The sequence below is a fragment of the Candoia aspera genome, chromosome 1, assembly GCF_035149785.1.
Source record: "Candoia aspera isolate rCanAsp1 chromosome 1, rCanAsp1.hap2, whole genome shotgun sequence".
NCBI lineage: Eukaryota > Metazoa > Chordata > Lepidosauria > Squamata > Boidae > Candoia > Candoia aspera.
This window is the reverse complement of record NC_086153.1, coordinates 129,057,599-129,075,548: the sequence shown is the minus strand read 5'-3', so window position 1 is coordinate 129,075,548 and position 17,950 is coordinate 129,057,599. Positions and strand designations below refer to the sequence as shown.

The following is a 17,950-nucleotide window of genomic DNA, read 5'->3' as shown; positions in this document are numbered from 1 at the left end:
ACCTTATTTGGAATACTGTATCCAGTTCTCCACAGCACCATTCAAAAAGGACAGTGACAAATTGAAGCAAGCTGCCAAGATGGTGAGGGCTCAGGAAACCCTATGAAGAAAAATTAAAGGATATTGGTATGTTTAGCATACAGAAGAAATTACTGTGGGGAGATAAGATGGCAGGCTTCAAATAACTGATGTGTTGTTACATGGAAGAGGCAGTGGGCTTATTCTCTATTGCCCCAGAAGGCAAGATCAGAACCAATGAGTTAAAACCAAAAAGAGCAGGCTGACAGTACAAACTGTCAGTCAGTGGAACAGGCGGCCACATGAATTGATGCATTCTGCTTCCCTGGAGGTCTTCAAACAATGGCTGGATTGTCATCATGATCTAGCAGATCCAACAATGAGCAGGGGGTTGGACTACATGACCTTTAAAGCCCTCCCAATGCCACAGTTCTATGAAATGCAAATAAGGCACCAATAAAATTACTTTTATTACCAGAAACTCAACAAAAATTTATTTAACCTTGAATGTCAAGCATATTACAAATGACAGAAAAACCAGCAACCGTAGCTAGTTAATAGCATTTTATGTAAATGCAGTTAACAGAAAATCTTTACATTAATATTTAAAATCAATTCAAGTGCCGATGGAAATTGTACAACTGAGTTGATTACAATGCAAGTACGCTTCTTGAATTCAAATGAACAATGAAAAGAAGTACCATTGCAGAGACTGTAATTATGAGGATGCATCAAGGGTCCCTTGTAAACTTTTGGTCTGACATTTGCAATCCTATAGCAAAAATGGAAACACAAAGTTCTATAACCAGGCTGAAAAGATTAAATAAATTTATCCTTTACTCTGTGAAGATTTGCTTTTTAACAAAAAAATCTTTGCCAGACTATAGTTAGAAATCAAAATTTTAAATGCACTCTAGTTTATTTTAGAAGCTTCCAGAAATGTTTTTACTTGTGGATAGAAACGTATAATTGAATATTTTGCATAAATTCATTAAGGACAGCATGGCTAATAATAAATTGTATCAAATTGCCCAATGATAAATTAAACATTTACAAACAGATAGTTCATGTCTTTCTCAATATGAAAGACAAAAAAATTGGGGGAATTCACAAACACGTGAAATAACAACTAGCCATGTTCTATTAAAATTAAGATGCCGTATACGTCAGCTGAATATAAAATCCTTCACAGTGATTTTCACCTGATTACCAAGTACAGAGGGCCCAATCCAGATTTCAGCAGAGTCATTAAGTTGCCAGGGGACTTCAAAAAGAAGCAAGTGTTGCTGGGCAAACATGATAATTAAACTAAACTTGCTGAGATCAGCCTGAATACAGATAGTGAGCCATGTTTGAAAAATGGTGCTGATTTAAGGTAATGAGGATAAACTGCTGTTGCTATTTTCAGTGATAACTCAATTCAACTGGATTGGAGCCCCAAATCCCGTATGTTGAATATGGGAATTTTTACCATATTATTTTACATCACCAGAGGTACTTTAGTTCCTAGGAATGTGAATTATTGCCAGTTATCTTCCTGAGTCTTGAAAGATCATCAAAGGCAAGCACCAGGGCTAATCTGCCATTTATACATCTCAGATTAATAGTTTGGTCCCTTTCTAAATGGATTTCTTCCTACAATTGCACTAAAGCATAGAGATGGGTCACAAATTCCAGGCTGTCCAGTTTGTCCTGAAATTCCAGGACTTCCACGTTCTCCATCTTTCCCAGGCTCCCCACGTCCTCCAGGATGTCCTTCTTTACCTATCCCAGGTGGGCCTTCAGGACCTAAAAAAATGTGGAATATATAGATGAAGAACATTTAGCATCCATACAATATTATAGCTGGGTAAAGGTTTGTAGCCTGAATTATCCGAACTAGATAATTCAAACCTTTAAACATTTAAAAAGTTAAGATCTGAAGTTGAGGACTTGAACAGGACTTGAATTTTGCAGTAATACAAGCATTTATACCAGCTGCCAGGATTCTCCTGAAATGCTTCAGCCAGCCAACCTTGAAAGTGGCATTCCCTGGTTGTTCTGGAATAAATTCTTTGACTTGCCTGTCAGTCAGCGTTGCTATCAGTTGGGGTACAACCCTAGCAAGTTACCTATTTCCACTATGTAGAAAGATTGAAGAAGGTTTGAGTGGTAGGACAGGAGCAAAGCTGCCTCTCGTTGTGGTGTTAAATTGCGCTGGAGTTTATTTATCAATACACTGTTAGTAGATTGCTAGTTTAACACCACATACTGGTATTCTGGAAGATTCATCTTTAAAATAACACATTTCAAGTGAAAGCTGACAACTTCAGTTGTTAATAGCTCTTACCAAAAGGAAGTCTTACAGCAGTGATGAGCATCCTGGTGCCTTCTAGAAAATCTGGACTGCAATTAACACAGACTTTTGCCATTGCTCATGCTAAATGTAGCTGAGGGGATCTAAAGTCCAGAGGGTACCAGATTGCCTACTCATGTCTTACAGCTTCAGAGCAAAAGAGCCAAATTACAAGGAAAGTCATTGTTACAATTATACCATTACAACACCCGTCCTCAGCCTTTGACTTTCAGGGGATCATGTCCTAATTCAATTCTTTTTAGCCTTCCAATCTAAGAAATCAAATTGTCTTCCCTGAATAAAATAACAATTTCAAACCATGCCCCCAATAGCAACTGCTGCAGAAAAGTTCCATTAAACCCAATTAAACTACAGATAGTCCTCAAGCTGTTATGGTAATTGGGATTGGAATTTCTGTCATTAAGCAATGCGGTCATTAGGCAAAACATCACGTGACCATATTGCTTAATGATGGCAATCCCAGCACTCCCCATTGCCCCTGTTAACCAAATCCCACCGGTTGTTAGGCGAGGATCTGCTCCGATCCAAGCCATTCCCACCTTGGTCTCCCCTAGCCCCAAGACTCGGTAAGGAAAGGGATCATCTCCTTTGCCTCCAATTGCAGGGGCACTAGAACTCCCCCCACCTTTCTGGTTCCCCCCCCCCCCACCTCTGCCCTTTTGGCCACCCTGCACAGCAGCACACCTCAGCAGCAGCAACAGTGCTGGTGGCACTGGGGCTGAACTAGAGGTCCTGGGCCTTCAGCAGTCTCAGCCAGCTGGCACCATCCCCGGGCCTCAACTTTAGCACCTATGCGAGGCAGCTGCTGGCTGCACCAGGCCTTCTTCCCGAGGCCACTCACACTGCTTCCAAATAGCGCACCCTGTTCTCGCGATGCTTCAGAAAGCTTCTGAGGCCTTCCGAAGCACCACAAGAACGGCATATGCTATTTGGAGAATGGCACAAATGGTCTCAGGAAGAAAGCCCGGCGTGGCTCATCAGCAGCTGGAGGAAGATGGCTATGGTCAGCTGGGTGCAGCATGGCCAGCAGAGCACAGGGTTGTGGGGGCAGCTGGGGCTTTGCACTCTGGCTGGCCACGGTGTGAGGCTTGAGGCGGCAATCCTTGGCGGCAGTGCTGGGCCTGAAGTAGAAGCCTGGGGGCATTGGAGGCCAGCTGAGATTGCTGAAGCCTCTACATCAGCCCCAGGCCTCTACCTCAGCCCAAGCGCCACTGATGAGAAGTGTCACTGTGCAGGGCAGCCAAAAGGGCAGAGATGGGGGGGAGATAAGCAGGGGGAGTTAAAGTGCCCCGCGGTCGCAAGTGCAGGAAGACTGCCAAGTGCCCAAATTCTGATCATGTGACCGTGGGGGTGCTGCAATGGCTGTAACTTTGAGGACCCAGCATAAGTACCATTTGCTCAGTACTGCTGTAACTTCAAATGGTCACTGAACGAATAGTCGTAACTTGACGACTACCTGTATGCAGAAGTCAGTTAATGGTTGTATTTATCATTAAAACCAACAGAAAGCTTCCCAAACAATACCTGGAGGTCCAGGAGGGCCTTGAATCCCAGGGACTCCAATACCTTGGTTTCCTTTAGCTCCATTTTTTCCTGGTGGTCCTACAAGGTAAGAAACATAATAAATATAGGAGGTCAGTAAGTCTCAAACAGTGTATATTAAGAAGGATTTCTACACTAAATTACTATACAATGTCCTGGCTGCATCTTGCATAGGCAGCTCCTACTAGACGTTTGCAGATGGAGTGTTGCACAGCATAATTCTTCATTTCTACAGTATTTAATCACTTGCAATTCATGCATCTGCAGCCTCAGAAGAAACAGACCTAAATAACTCTGTGCATCATGGTTTAACTGACCATATGGCTCAATTAAAGATTTGCTTAAAATAATCTGATAGTTCATGACAATATCACAAAAATCCACGCACCACAAAGAAAACCCTGCACTAGAAATGCACAGAAGGAAGGCAAGAAGAATTATGACACAAGTCTTTGGTACGTGTAGCTGGAATTGAAAGATGGAGATCAAGTTTTCAAAATAGATTATTACAATGATAAACAGTTGTAAATAAAATGGCAACTATCTGATAGCTCAGCTTTAGTGACAAATTGCTGATGTGGTTTAGCTGTTGCCAGTGGATAGCAGTTTATATTAATCTCTAAGTACTGTTGGTTAAATAAGGGATAGTAAGATTAAGTGTCAATCCTTTAAGATGCTCAGTCCAGAAGACACATTTGGCATATTGTATGACATCTCCACTTGACTGAAAAACTGAGCCATTTACAGATACAGTTAAAGAAAGTAACTCTTCCAGTATCTGTCTCATCACAGTAAACTACTAAGTAATAATCAGCCCCGGATTTAATGGTGTATTCCACTAGATGCATGAACAATGCATTATGGGTGTAAAATATAGGGCCTAAAATTACTTTATGGCAAACACTGACTATAAAATTATCCCCAGTTGTACTGCTTTCTCTGGAAGAATTGTGGTATTCAGTATTTTGTTTTTGGAGAAGGGTTTTAAGTAGATAGGAGGTTTCACATAAATATCCAACGAAGTAAACTGATACAGCTGAGGTATTTTTTCCCCAATAAAAACCAATGCATAAAGCTAAATTCAGATTAGGCAGGAAACATGTCAGCATCAATTATAAAATGCACATAGAATAGCAGAACTAGCAACCAGAAGTATTTGTATGGGAGCGCATGATATAAATCAACACACACAACATGCCACTGTCTTATAAGCTGGCTCATCTAACCACCTCTATACCAACTGTTAAAGAATTATTAATAACAAAACAATCTTCTAGAATCTAATACCACCCTTTACTTTAATGGGGCTTTCTTTGAAGAAGCCAGTTAAGCTAATTTTAGATCTGAGAGTAATTTTTAAGAAATTTTAACTTCCATTCTTGCATCAAATGTTGCAGTTACATAAGGACAGCATCAGTACAATGGGCACTCCTCTGTGTGTTATCCTTTTGATTTGCTATGAACACTGCTGTTTGTTGCTACAGGTTTTTTGCTGCTAATTATTGCAGCTGCAGTTCAGAAGCTTTGTACAGTTTATAAGTATCTTTTCAGGTGCATTAGCCATCTATTCATCAGACATTTTCCACATAATTGCCCTTTCTTGGCTCATGACAACCCTCAAGGAAAAATGGCAGTTTTCCCAGACTCCCAGCTTAAAGCACATGAATGTCCACTCCATTTCTTAAGCAGGCAGAATAACAACTTTTTAAATGGGGAGTTTGTGAATCAACCTGCTCCCAAGGCCTACATTTTCTCTTAGAAGACTGCCAGTATAAACTTGTACCATTTAGTCAAACAATTCTGCATGTAAGATTGGACAATGGCTTTAGCAATGATAAGAAAATGACTTTAACAGCACAGGCTCATAGATATGGGTATTACAAAGAGAGAAAAGAGCACAGCCTTTTTGAACCCTTAGGGTCTGCAAACCAATTAGAAGGTGGATGGTTCTTAGGGGGATTTTGAGGGAAGAAAGATGTTCTGAGTAGACAGTCAAGAAAGCTCCCAAGAGCAGTTGCTTCAGAACTGCCATGACAAAGACTGTGGCCTATTGCTACTTCCAAGCCCAGAATTCAGATAGGCTTTATAAACAGATCATCTAATTCCTGGACTCCTTTGTCTCTACTTGCTTATTTAAGAGCTTTCCTTCCTCATTTTTTTCTTTTACACTCACTTCTTTCAGGCAATGGGAGGGCAGGGGACTGATGTGACATGTGGTCACCCTATTTTTTAGCCCAGCATTTCCCTACCACGGGTCACTGAAGCAATCAGGAAGTCAAGCCAGGAATCTGTCCTAGGGATTCAAATAATGGAGAAAACCTCCAAGTGAGATTCAGACTATGGTACAACTTGATCAGTGTACACGCTCTCTCATATTCTCTCTCTCTCTCTCAAGTCCCAATGAAATCTTCACTTTTGCACTCATTTGCATACAAATAAACTGCTTCAATTCTTTATTGTAATCCTTTGTAAATAGTAATAAATGTCACTTGGATTAACGTTTCAGCTCCATGTGAGTCTGGATCAGTTCCTATCATTACCTACCCCCTGACAACACATTACCTCCAAAAAGCAAGGAGAAGGGAATACTATAAGCAATTTTACCCATCCCTTGTATTTTTAAGATTCCCCTTGCATAAAATTACCAGCAGGCTCTGTCCCTCAGAAGAAGCAATTACTTTTGCTAAGAAATCATTAAAATATACATATTTTTCCTTTAAAAAAATATTCAGACATGAAGGTGCATAGCACAGAAAACTATTTTGGTGAGGAGGAATTTGGCAGACTTCATCCATGTATAAAAGATCAGGATGGAATAGTGGTAATACATCCAGAGAGTAATGAATTGGAGAAAGTTCCTTTAATTCTATTCCTGTTCAGAACAGATTAGAAATAGAAATGGGTTTGTAATTCATACAATTACCTTTTGCACCACGAGGTCCAAGATGCCCAGGAACTCCTGCCATACCTGGAATGCCATCATTTCCTGGCAAACCAGGAAAACCTCGAGGGCCTTGTGGACCAATCGGGCCTGGTGGACCAGGAGGTCCAGAAATGGTCTCATGAGATTGGCAATGATCACAGTGCTGCAACCTTCTATCCCGAAGTATAGTAGGCAACTGGGCTAAGAAGAATTCAGACAACAATATTTAGACCGAACCTGAACATCTCACTATCAAGGCATAAATTCTACTGAGGTCAAAGTCTTGGGGTTAAATGTAGATCTAGCTCAGCTAAGCAATTTAAAGTTCTTCAACTCTGGCAAGAAAGCTTTATGTTCAGCTCATTTTACCCCACAATATATTTTCCACAATCCTTTGCTCACTGTTGAAAAACTAGGGCCAGTAAGCCATGAACTGGGAGCAAGACACACTTTAGGCACCTCTGTGCCTGGAAATTTTCCCACCATTTTGCCCTCTAAACTCCCCATCTGTGCTCCCACAAGGATCCTCAACAATTCCCACTGAGTTGGCCAGCACTTCTTCCAATAGGCAGGCCAAAAGATGCTTCATCTATTTCTTTTGAACTTTATCTCTGCACATTTTTGTCCACAGCAAGATAGCGAACCAAAGAAATGTGGGGAAGCAGCAAAGCCACCACTCAAATCAGTCAGAAAATATCAGGGCACTGGGTGAATGAGCAGCCACTGTACACAGTACTATGCTTCGATAACAACCCCAACCATCCAGCATGATGGGAAAATAGCATTCTTTACACAACTTTATTTCCGATATTTGCTTTAAAGTGGTAAAATAGTAAAACAGGGTGATTGTGAACTGGTGGCTCTAATCAATTTATTCCAAAGATGGGGAAACAATTCATTTACAAATGGGAAATCAGTGATAAGCTTAGTTATTAATTTTAAAAACAGAAGTATGTCAATTGGGAGTGTAATTCATCAGTTCAGATATGAGTAGGATGGGTATCATTAGGCTGCATACTTGTAGACTGGAGAGGAAAATAAAGTGATGTATAAGTTGATTTATGACAATATTAAGCAGTTATTTTAACTGGTTGTAGCTTGTTTTTTTTAAGTGTAGAACAAACGATCCTATTGATTACGTAGTTATGTCTTTTTTATGAATGGCCATGCCCTATGGCAACCATTTCTTAGGGTGCCCTTGATCCCAAAACAGACCGTCTTGCCTGCCTCTAGCGTAAATCAATTCTGTTGACTGGGGACTCACTTCTCAGCACTTCTGCACAAACTTGCCGAATAAATTCTTCTGAAAAACCTCTTCCCTGCATTGAACAGAGGTATTTTAGAAAGTTGATACACATTGATTTTACAATGAAACGAACTGCAGTAAAAAAAAAAATCAGCTGATGTACGCACAGGTTTTCCATCTGATCCAGGTATTCCTGGAAACCCCCTCTCTCCTTGTATTCCCTGTGGGCCTGGGGAACCCATCAAGCCATTCACTCCCGGTTCCCCTTTGTAGCCATGGATGCCACGGAAGCCGGGATTTCCTTTCTCACCTGTCTAAAATCCACAAAAATAGCAATAGTAAGCAAGAGTGGAATTTGCTATGAGTGTCTTAACATTCTCAGCATGGTGAGTAAGGTGGCCATTTTACAAATAAAGAACGACACAACTCATTTTTATGAGTCAGTCTTATTGCTGCTACACTCTTAATGTTAATATTTATGCTTTACCAAAATCCTCCCATTGGAGTAGATGTACACCAAAGATGCAAAATTAAAGTCCAATGCAAACATAATCCTTTCTTCATTCCCTCTTTTCATGATAAACAGTTGGGATACTGCTTAGATTGTTATGAAAATGGGAAAATATTAAATTCCAGAGTCATAGGTGATATAAAAGAGAGAAGTAAGATGAACTGTATTTAGTTTCAAGATAGTTAACTCAGGAGAAATCGGAAACCATCTTTCGTTTCTTCACTTTTATAGTCGCTTCTTTGTTCTTTGGCTATCTTTTCTTGCTTTTCTATATTTTTTATATTGTACTGTAACTATATGTCTTGAAATTGAATACAGTTCTTAATATTAAAAAAAATGAATAAATCAGCCTTTCCCTGATAATTGCCACCTCGATGTTTGGGAGTTGGAGGTTTGGTTGGGAACTCTGGGGAAGAATGTACTGTTTGATATGCAAACATAGGGGTCAACATTTTGAAGCCAGATGACCTCAGTGCTTCTTCTTACAAGAGGTCAACATGGGTGCAATCTGATGCAGCTTTTGAGTGCACTTCAGTTCATGCACTTCAACAGCTCCAATATAAAGTTAAGCCTATGCTGGAAAGACAGTCAGGAACTACGTATTTTTTCTAAATAGAAAGCCAAATCCACCTCAACTGCAATGGAACAAACACTTGGGTAGACTGTTTTGTTTTACTGTTTGAATGTGATTAGTACCACATAATCCTGTTTTAACTTCCTTGCCAAACGGAATAATTCAAAGCCACAGACGAATCTGCAGATCTAAGATGGTCCTTAACAAACTGAAGTCACTTCTCTGATAAGGTGTTCCCTCCTCCTGACTTCTGCCACTCTTAGATAATATCATGTTACACTAAAATAACAATCTAAAAGGCAGTTACAAACATTATACATTGTGATATCATTCTGGCATGGACCGTTCTTTCCTCTTGGCTATGTATCTGCTAGGGTAGAACACTTAAAGCAGCTTTTTGAACTTCTGAGATTCTGACAAAGGGTTAACTGCGAAAAAAAGAAAAGCCTGAAAAACTTAGCAAGACTCAGAGCATGGCATCCTTCTGAAAGCCATTAACCTGCTATTCATGACCTTTACTGCCAACCCTCACTGTTTGACTCAGATGGTTAAAAAATGGATAAAAATGCTAATCTTGTGATTGGAAAAACTCTCCTCATATTCAAATAATATAATATAGACTACAAGAAAAAAACCACATAAACTAATTATACGGTATAAATTTCATAACATAAAATGGTAGCTTTAAAATGCACGTTAGGCATTCACCAAGAAAGTATGTATACAGTTTTGGTCTAGAACTGGAGAGACTGCTTCTCCACTGTGAAGGTCACTGGGTCATCTTGGCCAAATCTTTTTCTAATATCCAAATCTACCAACTGGGTTATAAGAATAAAATAAGGAAAGGGAAGGAAAAGATGATCCTGTGCTTCTTGGGAAGACTCAAATCCAATAACTAAAGTTGAATGCGAACTGAGATTTTTTTTAAAAAATGAAAAAGCCATAATGTCAAAACTATAACCATTAGAATACAGCAAATGTTTCCTGCTGAAAGACATACTTCTTTTTCTCCAAAATCAAAGGAAGGAAAAGGTTGATTTTGTATATTCAGTTATCATAAATAATAATCTCTTTGACTTGTATTTGTATCAGATGATGGTGAAGTAAGCCAGAACTATTAGCAAAATTAACAATTGCTTTGGGTGCATATGCCATGGCCTGCTTAACTATGGTTGGTTGAAAAGCCAACTGATGTAATTTCCCACCATTAAGTTAGGAAATATATGAACACTCTAGCTAAAACCATATATGAGATAGATCACAGTTTAAAATAAGATAGAGGAAGCATTCAGAGCATGGCTTTGCCAGCAGTAACCATAGGAGGTGTCTGTATTTTCTTCCATATAATATAGTCATGCATTGTATCTGTGCGCATGTACAATTTCTAACAGCTAATCATAATATGTACATGAATTTCCTTTGTGTGTGAGAGAGAGAATCTAATCAGGGTGGGCACATAGGTGTTTCGGCTCTCCTGTTGTGCCTGTGTGTTTGTGTGTCTGTCTGCTCTGACAAGCACAGGGGGGATTGTGAATGCTCTGCTCTGTGTCATGTGATATGATAGAGGAGGGCTTAGAGTGGATCAGGTAGCAACATTTGAGTCACTGCCCAAGTGTCTCTTTCATAAAGATGCAGTGCGGAATTTTTTCTCTGCAGCCTCTGTTTGGATTCAGCCCATTTTTGAACCTGATCTTTCTTTTGCCCCCTTCTCTCCCCACATCAGATTTGATCCCGCCCTGTTCAGTTTTCAGAGAGTTATCCTGCTGACAAACATCCAGAGACTCAACCCTCTTTATATGATTTCCTTTGTAAAACATAAAAAAAAAACCCACCCAGCCCTGACACATGTGCCACTTCTCCTCTTCATCAAAGGCAAAGTGGGAATAGACACAGCTGCTTTAAAGACTTGTCAACAACTGCTTCTTCTGTGCAAAAGCATCTTTTTGCACACAGGTAACACACATACAGAAACACATATGTACACACCCTGATTAGTCCTTGGGGAGAAATAGCATATACATAAAAGCATCTTTGTGCATGAGAATCCAAAGAGTTGCACAGTCCTGGATGGAACCAAATTCTAAACTTATTGTTCTCTGTTAACCAACACACAGCGAAGCTTGATTGGTGATTGGATGCTGTATTCAAAATCCAACAAAGTAGTCAACATCTCATAAGGAAAAATTTCAAAGTGAGATATTTCATTAACTTTTTGCTTTTTGGATTAACATTAAATTGAAAAAGAAACATGCTTAAATTTACAATGTAGTTGAAGCAAAGTAAAACCAGTTATTTAGCATTGTTCTCACTTTCTAAGAAGCATTAATGGGGTAGGTGGCAACATCTGACTGACCTTGTATAAGCTTGACAGTCAGGCAGAATAAGGCCTGGCTAGTTCTTGCATAGCTCCATCCAAGAAAATACTAAAGCTGTAGGCTAAACTGGGAAGTGAAAAAGCATCCCAGAAGGCAAAGGTAAATCTCTTCTTTGTAACCCAAGAAAATTACATAGATGGGTCCATGAGGTTAACCAGGAGTCAAGATCAAACTGAAAGAGACTAATTTAATGGAACCTTCTTGACAGGCTGGAGTTACAGTTCCCAGAATTCCCAGTTAGCATGTTGGCCATTGGCTATGCTAGTTGGGAATTCTAGGGAAGGTTGTACTAATATAACATACCACATGCCTGATACTTGAGTTTGACTGGTATTTGATTCTAAAACTAGTATTTGAGTTCTAAGTTTAAGTTTCTATCATATTAAGCGAAATCAAACTGACAAATGTACATAATGCAACATAAAATCCATGCTCAAACTAGCAGTTAAAATGCACAGACAAGCAGAAAAAAATTGAGTATAAAAATAAAAAAAAACACATACCTCTCCTTTATCTCCTTTTAATCCCATAGCTCCCTTTTGGAATCAAAATCGTAGAACACATTATGAGTTATTGTGAAAATGTATTATTATAACATGGTTAAATTCCCTTGCATTAAAATGTATGGTTTTAAAAAAAGCCACCAGGTTGCCAAGCAACTACAGTTACAAACTATTTTTTTCATACTGACATCTAACATCTTGAAATATTTTTTTTCCAGCAAGGAAAAATTCACTCTGCAAGATTAAAATGGGAAAAAAATACTAGTTTAGAAATAAACATATAGGGTTGGATCCAAAACTCCTCTTAGGAAAATTCGGCTAATAAAATATTCTCACTTACTGGATGCAAGGGGGCAAGAAATTGTAGCTGATTCCTCCTCCTCTCTGCAGTCACAGAAAAGATGCTCCAGAAATGGTGAGAACCTTAGAATAAAGTGGGACTAGGGTCTCCAATTTAGTTCCCATGGAGAATGTGCCCACTGGTCCAGTCAGGCACCCTGCCTTATCACCTTTTTTTTTTAAATCTTTTAATTAAAAATAAAAGAATGGGGAGCCATGAAAAAAGGGGCAGGCTCTACCATCATCTTTCTTTTCAAAAATAAAGGTCTCATATTGATAAAACATAGAAGTGGTAAACTTCTTTGTTTACTGTAGTCAGCAGCAAGCAAATGCGCCTAGGTGCCCCAAAGGTAAGCTGGGTCTCGCAGAGAATGTCCTGGGGAGGGAATGAGGTCTGTCTATAAGTGTTGCAGGAGAGGAGCACACCAGTTTATCCTGTGGTAAAAATAGGCATGTTGTGATTGGCCGCCTTCATCATGGCAACCATGTATGAGAATCCAAATACATGCTGTCAATGTTCTTAACATGCCCATCAACCCAAATTAGTTCTAGTCTCTGGTGTGGGAAATTAACCAGAGGCTTTAGAAGAATTGCCAAAATCAATCCATGACAAGCCATATTTGAGGATAAAAGAATGGAAATAACATTTATCAGTAGATATGTGCTCTAAGAAAGTGTGGAAAACAACAAGGACTTAATAATATCTGGAGAATAAATTTGATATATAAATATAAATAAAATCTCTCTCTCTCCTTCTCACCTTATGGCCTGGAGTACCTGCCCTGCCTCCTTCACCCTTATGACCCTTAAAAAAAGAAACCAAATCCGTTACTGATATGAAATGGGATACCACACACATGCACACAGGTTGGATCCTAACAGACTTATTCCATTTATCTCACTATACCTGCCTTAAGGATGACTACATGTGGACTTCATGGATTGCTTGCATCATTAAATTCCAGTATTTACATTCCAAATGTGTAATTGATATTGTCCAAACTGCAATATATTGTTTTATATCACATTTATATTGATTCAAACAATACACACACCATACCAGATATTTATAAACCTGAGGCAAAAAAAAAAATGTAAATGACAGGAGAATTAAACAGATATTGACTTTAAGGAATATTTAAACCAAATGTGTAAAAGCAAAGCTTCAAAAATGTCAGAAAAGACATCTGAAGAGATTTTCCAAAAGTGTAACATCAGATAGGACTTTCAATAGATTATATACAGTACATACGCATTCAAGAAACAAACCATGGTGGTTTGGATGACTGAAAAAGGGCCTTAATTATTTTGATATAATTTGTGGATGTGCCATGCTTCGATATATCCTGTTAATATTTCATTGTGTTGAAATCTTAATAAAATACAGTGCTAACATGTCATATTAAGCCTAGATGATGCCTAAATAGCAAAAATGCCGATTTGTGCCAATTGGATCCTCCAACAAGTACTCTTAGCTAACAAGCTGATCGTGGCTTGTCTATCCCTACAAGATCATACTTATGATCCTGGGACAGTGGCTTGTTCTGTCTAGCACAGGCTAGAGAACGAAACCTAAAACAAACCATGGCTTCTCTGAAAATAAAGCTCAGTTTCATGTGTTATACAAACTTTCACAGCTCACATTCTTTACATCAAGCAAGCAATATTCCTAAATATTTCACTACTAAAAAGACAGCGTACCTGGATGCCTTTTTCACCCTGATTTCCTTTCTCTCCCTGAAAAGTAAAAATCTATTTCTTGTTAAACTGTCATTTATAACAGTATTGGTGAATAAACTAGAACAAATATGAAACTATTAGTCATATTTGTAGACAAGTCTTGTACATATGGAAGGATTTTTCCCTGACAGTGTGAAATACATTTGTACAAGGCAACGTGCAATCTCTCAAACAATCATCTTAAGAACCATGCTAGTATATGGCATTATACAATTTCTTTTTTAATTTCTCATCTTGGAATTAATGACTAGAAAAAAATGTCAAAGTGGTAAATACAATATTTCACTTCTTCTTAATACATAATATATTCATGGCCTGTGGAGAAATGGAAATGAGAAAAATATGGTGGAGGGGTGCAAATATAATAGAAAGGTCTAATTTGCACCCTCTACCACCGTATTTTTTTCATATCCATCTCTCCACAGACCCTGTATCATATGGCCTTGTGAAGAGAAGTATATGACAAGCCTTGTCATATCTCTCTCTCAAACTTATTATAGGAAACAAGCTGTTACAGGAATCTTTTAAATGTAATTTTCTATGTTAGAGCTTTCAGTGGCCTTCAATACCATCAGCCATGGTATCCTTCTCAACCGCCTATGAGGACTGTGGATCAGAGACTCTGTTTGGTCCTGTCTCATCCTGAGATGGGGTCCACTTGATGGTCATGAGGCAAGAGAAATGTTGACCTTAGCCATTCAATATAAGGTGGTCCAGGGCATAGTTGTCCTCACACCTGGGTAGTCCTCATGTCACGATGGCAATTTGGACCAGAATTTCCATCACTAAGCGATGAGGTCGTAAAATGTAATGTTTTACATGACTGCATCGCTTAGCAACTGTAATCCCAGCACTCCCAGTTGCTGTTGTTAAGTAAGGATCTCTAAGCAAGGACCTGCAGCCAGGTGGGGGAGGTGTCCAAGTAGTCAGTGCAGCGCTCATGCTGTGGGGCTGGGCGTGGCTGCTGCCATGTGAGGGAGTGTGCACAAGGGTGCGCGGGTGGCTGTGAGGATGTAGCCTGAGTGCAGTGGGACCAGGGCTGGGTGTGGCTGCTGCCAGGTGTGTGGGTGGCTGTCGAGTTGCAGTGCAAGCATGGCAGGGCTGGGGGTGGCTGGTGTCAGGTGTGCAAGGGAGCATGGGTGGCAATCAAGGTATGGCATAAGCATGGTGGGGCCAGGGATGCTGCAGGTACTGTAGCAGGGCTTCTTGGGGAAAAAAGCTGCTGGAGGGCGAGGGACTTAACCGAGCAACTTGCAACCTTCTCTGCAGTATTTCCCATTAACTTTGTTTGTGGGAAGCCAGTATGGAAGGTCGCAAATGGTGATTACGTGATGTGGGACACTGCAACCATCATACGTGCAAGATGGTTGCCAAGCACCTGGATCGCAATCCCGTGACCGCGGGGGTGCTGGGACGACCGGAAGTTCAAGGACTCGTCGTAAATGCCACTCGTTCAGTGCCGCCATAATTTCAAATACAGGACTACCTGTGTTTTACAACTATACAAGGCCACTGAGAAAGGTCAGCTGCTGGTCCATGGTTTCGTATCATCAGTATGTTGATGATACTCAGTTATACATCTCTAGCTTGGGCCAAACAGGAAATGAATAAATGTCCTGACCTAGTGTTTGGAGAGTACCAGAGGTTGGATGGGCCAAAACAGGCTCAAAGTGAAATCCAGTAAGACTGTTCAAAAACCATCTCAGTCCTTAGAAATTCCAGCTTTGGCTATGAATGAGTTGCACTTCCCCTGACAGAGTAGGTGTATGATCTCAAGGTTCTCTTGAACTCATAGTTCCTGCTGCAACCACAGGTGGAAACCATGGCCAGAAGAACCTTTGCCCAGCTTTGCAGTCTTTCTTGAAGCTGGTTATTCTGGCTACAGTGACTCATGTCCTCATTACCTCATGCTTTGACTACCATTTGTGCAGCCACTCTACTTGTGGCTGCCTTTGAAAGCTATTTGGAAACTTCCATTGGTAAGAAATGCAACAGACCACGTGCTAACAGTAAAACCCAATTCAGCAGAATTCTATGGTCACTGCGCTGGTTACCTACAGGTTTCCAACTACAGTTCAAAGTGCTGGTTATTACCATAAAGCCCTAATTCCAGAACCTCCTGCTCCAGAGAGAAACTCTCTCTCCTGTGCCTTTGAATAGGCAAGGCATGCTGAGTATCTCCACCACCACTGGAGAGAAGAGGGTGAGGACCAGGAAACATATTTTCTCTGTGACTGCCCCAGTATTATGGAACACTGCCCCAAAACTGAACGCCGGCCCCCTCTGTTACTATTTACAAGAGAAGTGAAAGCAGCACTTCTTCACAATGTCTTTGGATCTTAACTCAGTTAAGTTACTTAACCCAGAATTACTGGTTGGGTTTTTTCTTATGGTTTTGTGGCATTTCACATATGGGAGCCACCAAAGTATTATGTTTATAGGAGCACAAAAATGTCTAAATTAAACAAGTAAATGTTAACTAAACTGATGTTTCTTCTCTTCCAAGTAAGATCAAATATGGAATTTAATCCACTGATCTCTATCGCTCTACTGATATTACATGGATACAACAATCGATTCTAGCTAGATATTCATCTGAAGAAGATAATTTGAAAGTTAAGAACAACACCATCAGAGGTTAAGGGAATTATCCGAACTAGATGTACTTTTCATTGATAAAAGTTAGCAGTGCAACCATATAACCTGAGCACAGTCCTAGAATTTCTGGTTCTGATGGAGGTGGGGAGGGGAAAATAAATAGAAGTTTTTGTCTAACGGTCTTCAGAATCACTTTTGTAATTCACAGTTAAAGGCTCACGGGTTCTTTGTGGATTGTTATAAAAGGAAACATAGATCCATAATAATAAATAAAGAAATAAGCAAACCAACAAGCATACCTTCAAGCCTGGAGGGCCAGGCATTCCAGGATAGCCAGGTTCACCTGAATTACCTGGTCTTCCTTGTTCTCCCTAAGTAACAAAACAGAACTCCATAAATATGAGACTTCACATGATTAAAAATGCAATGTTTTTGCGAAGCTTTGGTCACAATCCTGAAATATCTGATTTGAAAACACATGGGGGGAATGACTTTGGACTTCTTTTTTCCTGGGCCATCACACTGCTGCCGTGCAAAATCTTAAGAAGAGGTTAGGTTTTCTCAGGGTACTGAAAATATCCATCAACATTATTAAGAAAATTGAACTATTTACATAAAACCACACTTTTTTTTATCTCAATCCTGATAAAATGATTTCAGAACTTGAGTTATGTAAGCATTTAAAAGAACTGAACTTCCTTTTAAAAAAAAAAGTATTTCTTAAATAATAAAATAATCATCTTATTTCTAACTGTTACAAGTGTTTAGTTAAGAAATTCCCCACCAGTCCATGACAGACAGAAATCCAAATTGGCAGTGGAGCTCTACATACTTTCAACAACTGGTGTATTTCACAAATGATAGGTGAAAGGGGCTCTGGTTAAACTTTGTGCAGACGTAAACATGAGCCATGGTTAAAAGTGACAAAAATTAGCATGGGGAAGGAGGTAGAAGATATGAATAACAGTGCAGGGATACTGATCCTCTGGCCTAGGATCTTACACATCCCTGGAGCTTCTGTCAATGAAACCTCATCCATAAGCATAGCTTATTTATTTATTTATTTTATGTTAATAATGAGTAACTAATCTAGGCAGATTTATCCTTTAATTAGCAGCAGAAGCTTAGCTTTCAAGCAACCACAAAGTTCATTTCAGGGAGGGAGAAATGTACACTGAACACAAAGCAAGCATAGTTTTTATGTTAACCGAAGAATGAAATTCCT

At 39.6% G+C, this 17,950-nt stretch overlaps 1 protein-coding gene across 1 annotated transcript in view; it reads right to left on the bottom strand.

The window, feature by feature from the left end:
• Positions 1 to 484: 484 nt before the first annotated feature.
• Positions 485 to 17,950, bottom strand: part of COL21A1 (collagen type XXI alpha 1 chain) — a 72,855-nt gene continuing 55,389 nt past the window's right edge. The window contains exons 21-29 of the mRNA XM_063313480.1: positions 17,025 to 17,096; positions 14,089 to 14,124; positions 13,148 to 13,192; positions 12,049 to 12,081; positions 8,253 to 8,399; positions 8,104 to 8,158; positions 6,840 to 7,040; positions 3,899 to 3,976; positions 485 to 1,806 (exon numbers count right to left, since the gene is read on the bottom strand). Coding sequence (XP_063169550.1) covers positions 1,619 to 1,806; positions 3,899 to 3,976; positions 6,840 to 7,040; positions 8,104 to 8,158; positions 8,253 to 8,399; positions 12,049 to 12,081; positions 13,148 to 13,192; positions 14,089 to 14,124; positions 17,025 to 17,096 — 855 coding nt within the window. The 3' untranslated portion in view covers positions 485 to 1,618. The remainder of the gene's footprint in view (positions 1,807 to 3,898; positions 3,977 to 6,839; positions 7,041 to 8,103; positions 8,159 to 8,252; positions 8,400 to 12,048; positions 12,082 to 13,147; positions 13,193 to 14,088; positions 14,125 to 17,024; positions 17,097 to 17,950) is intronic.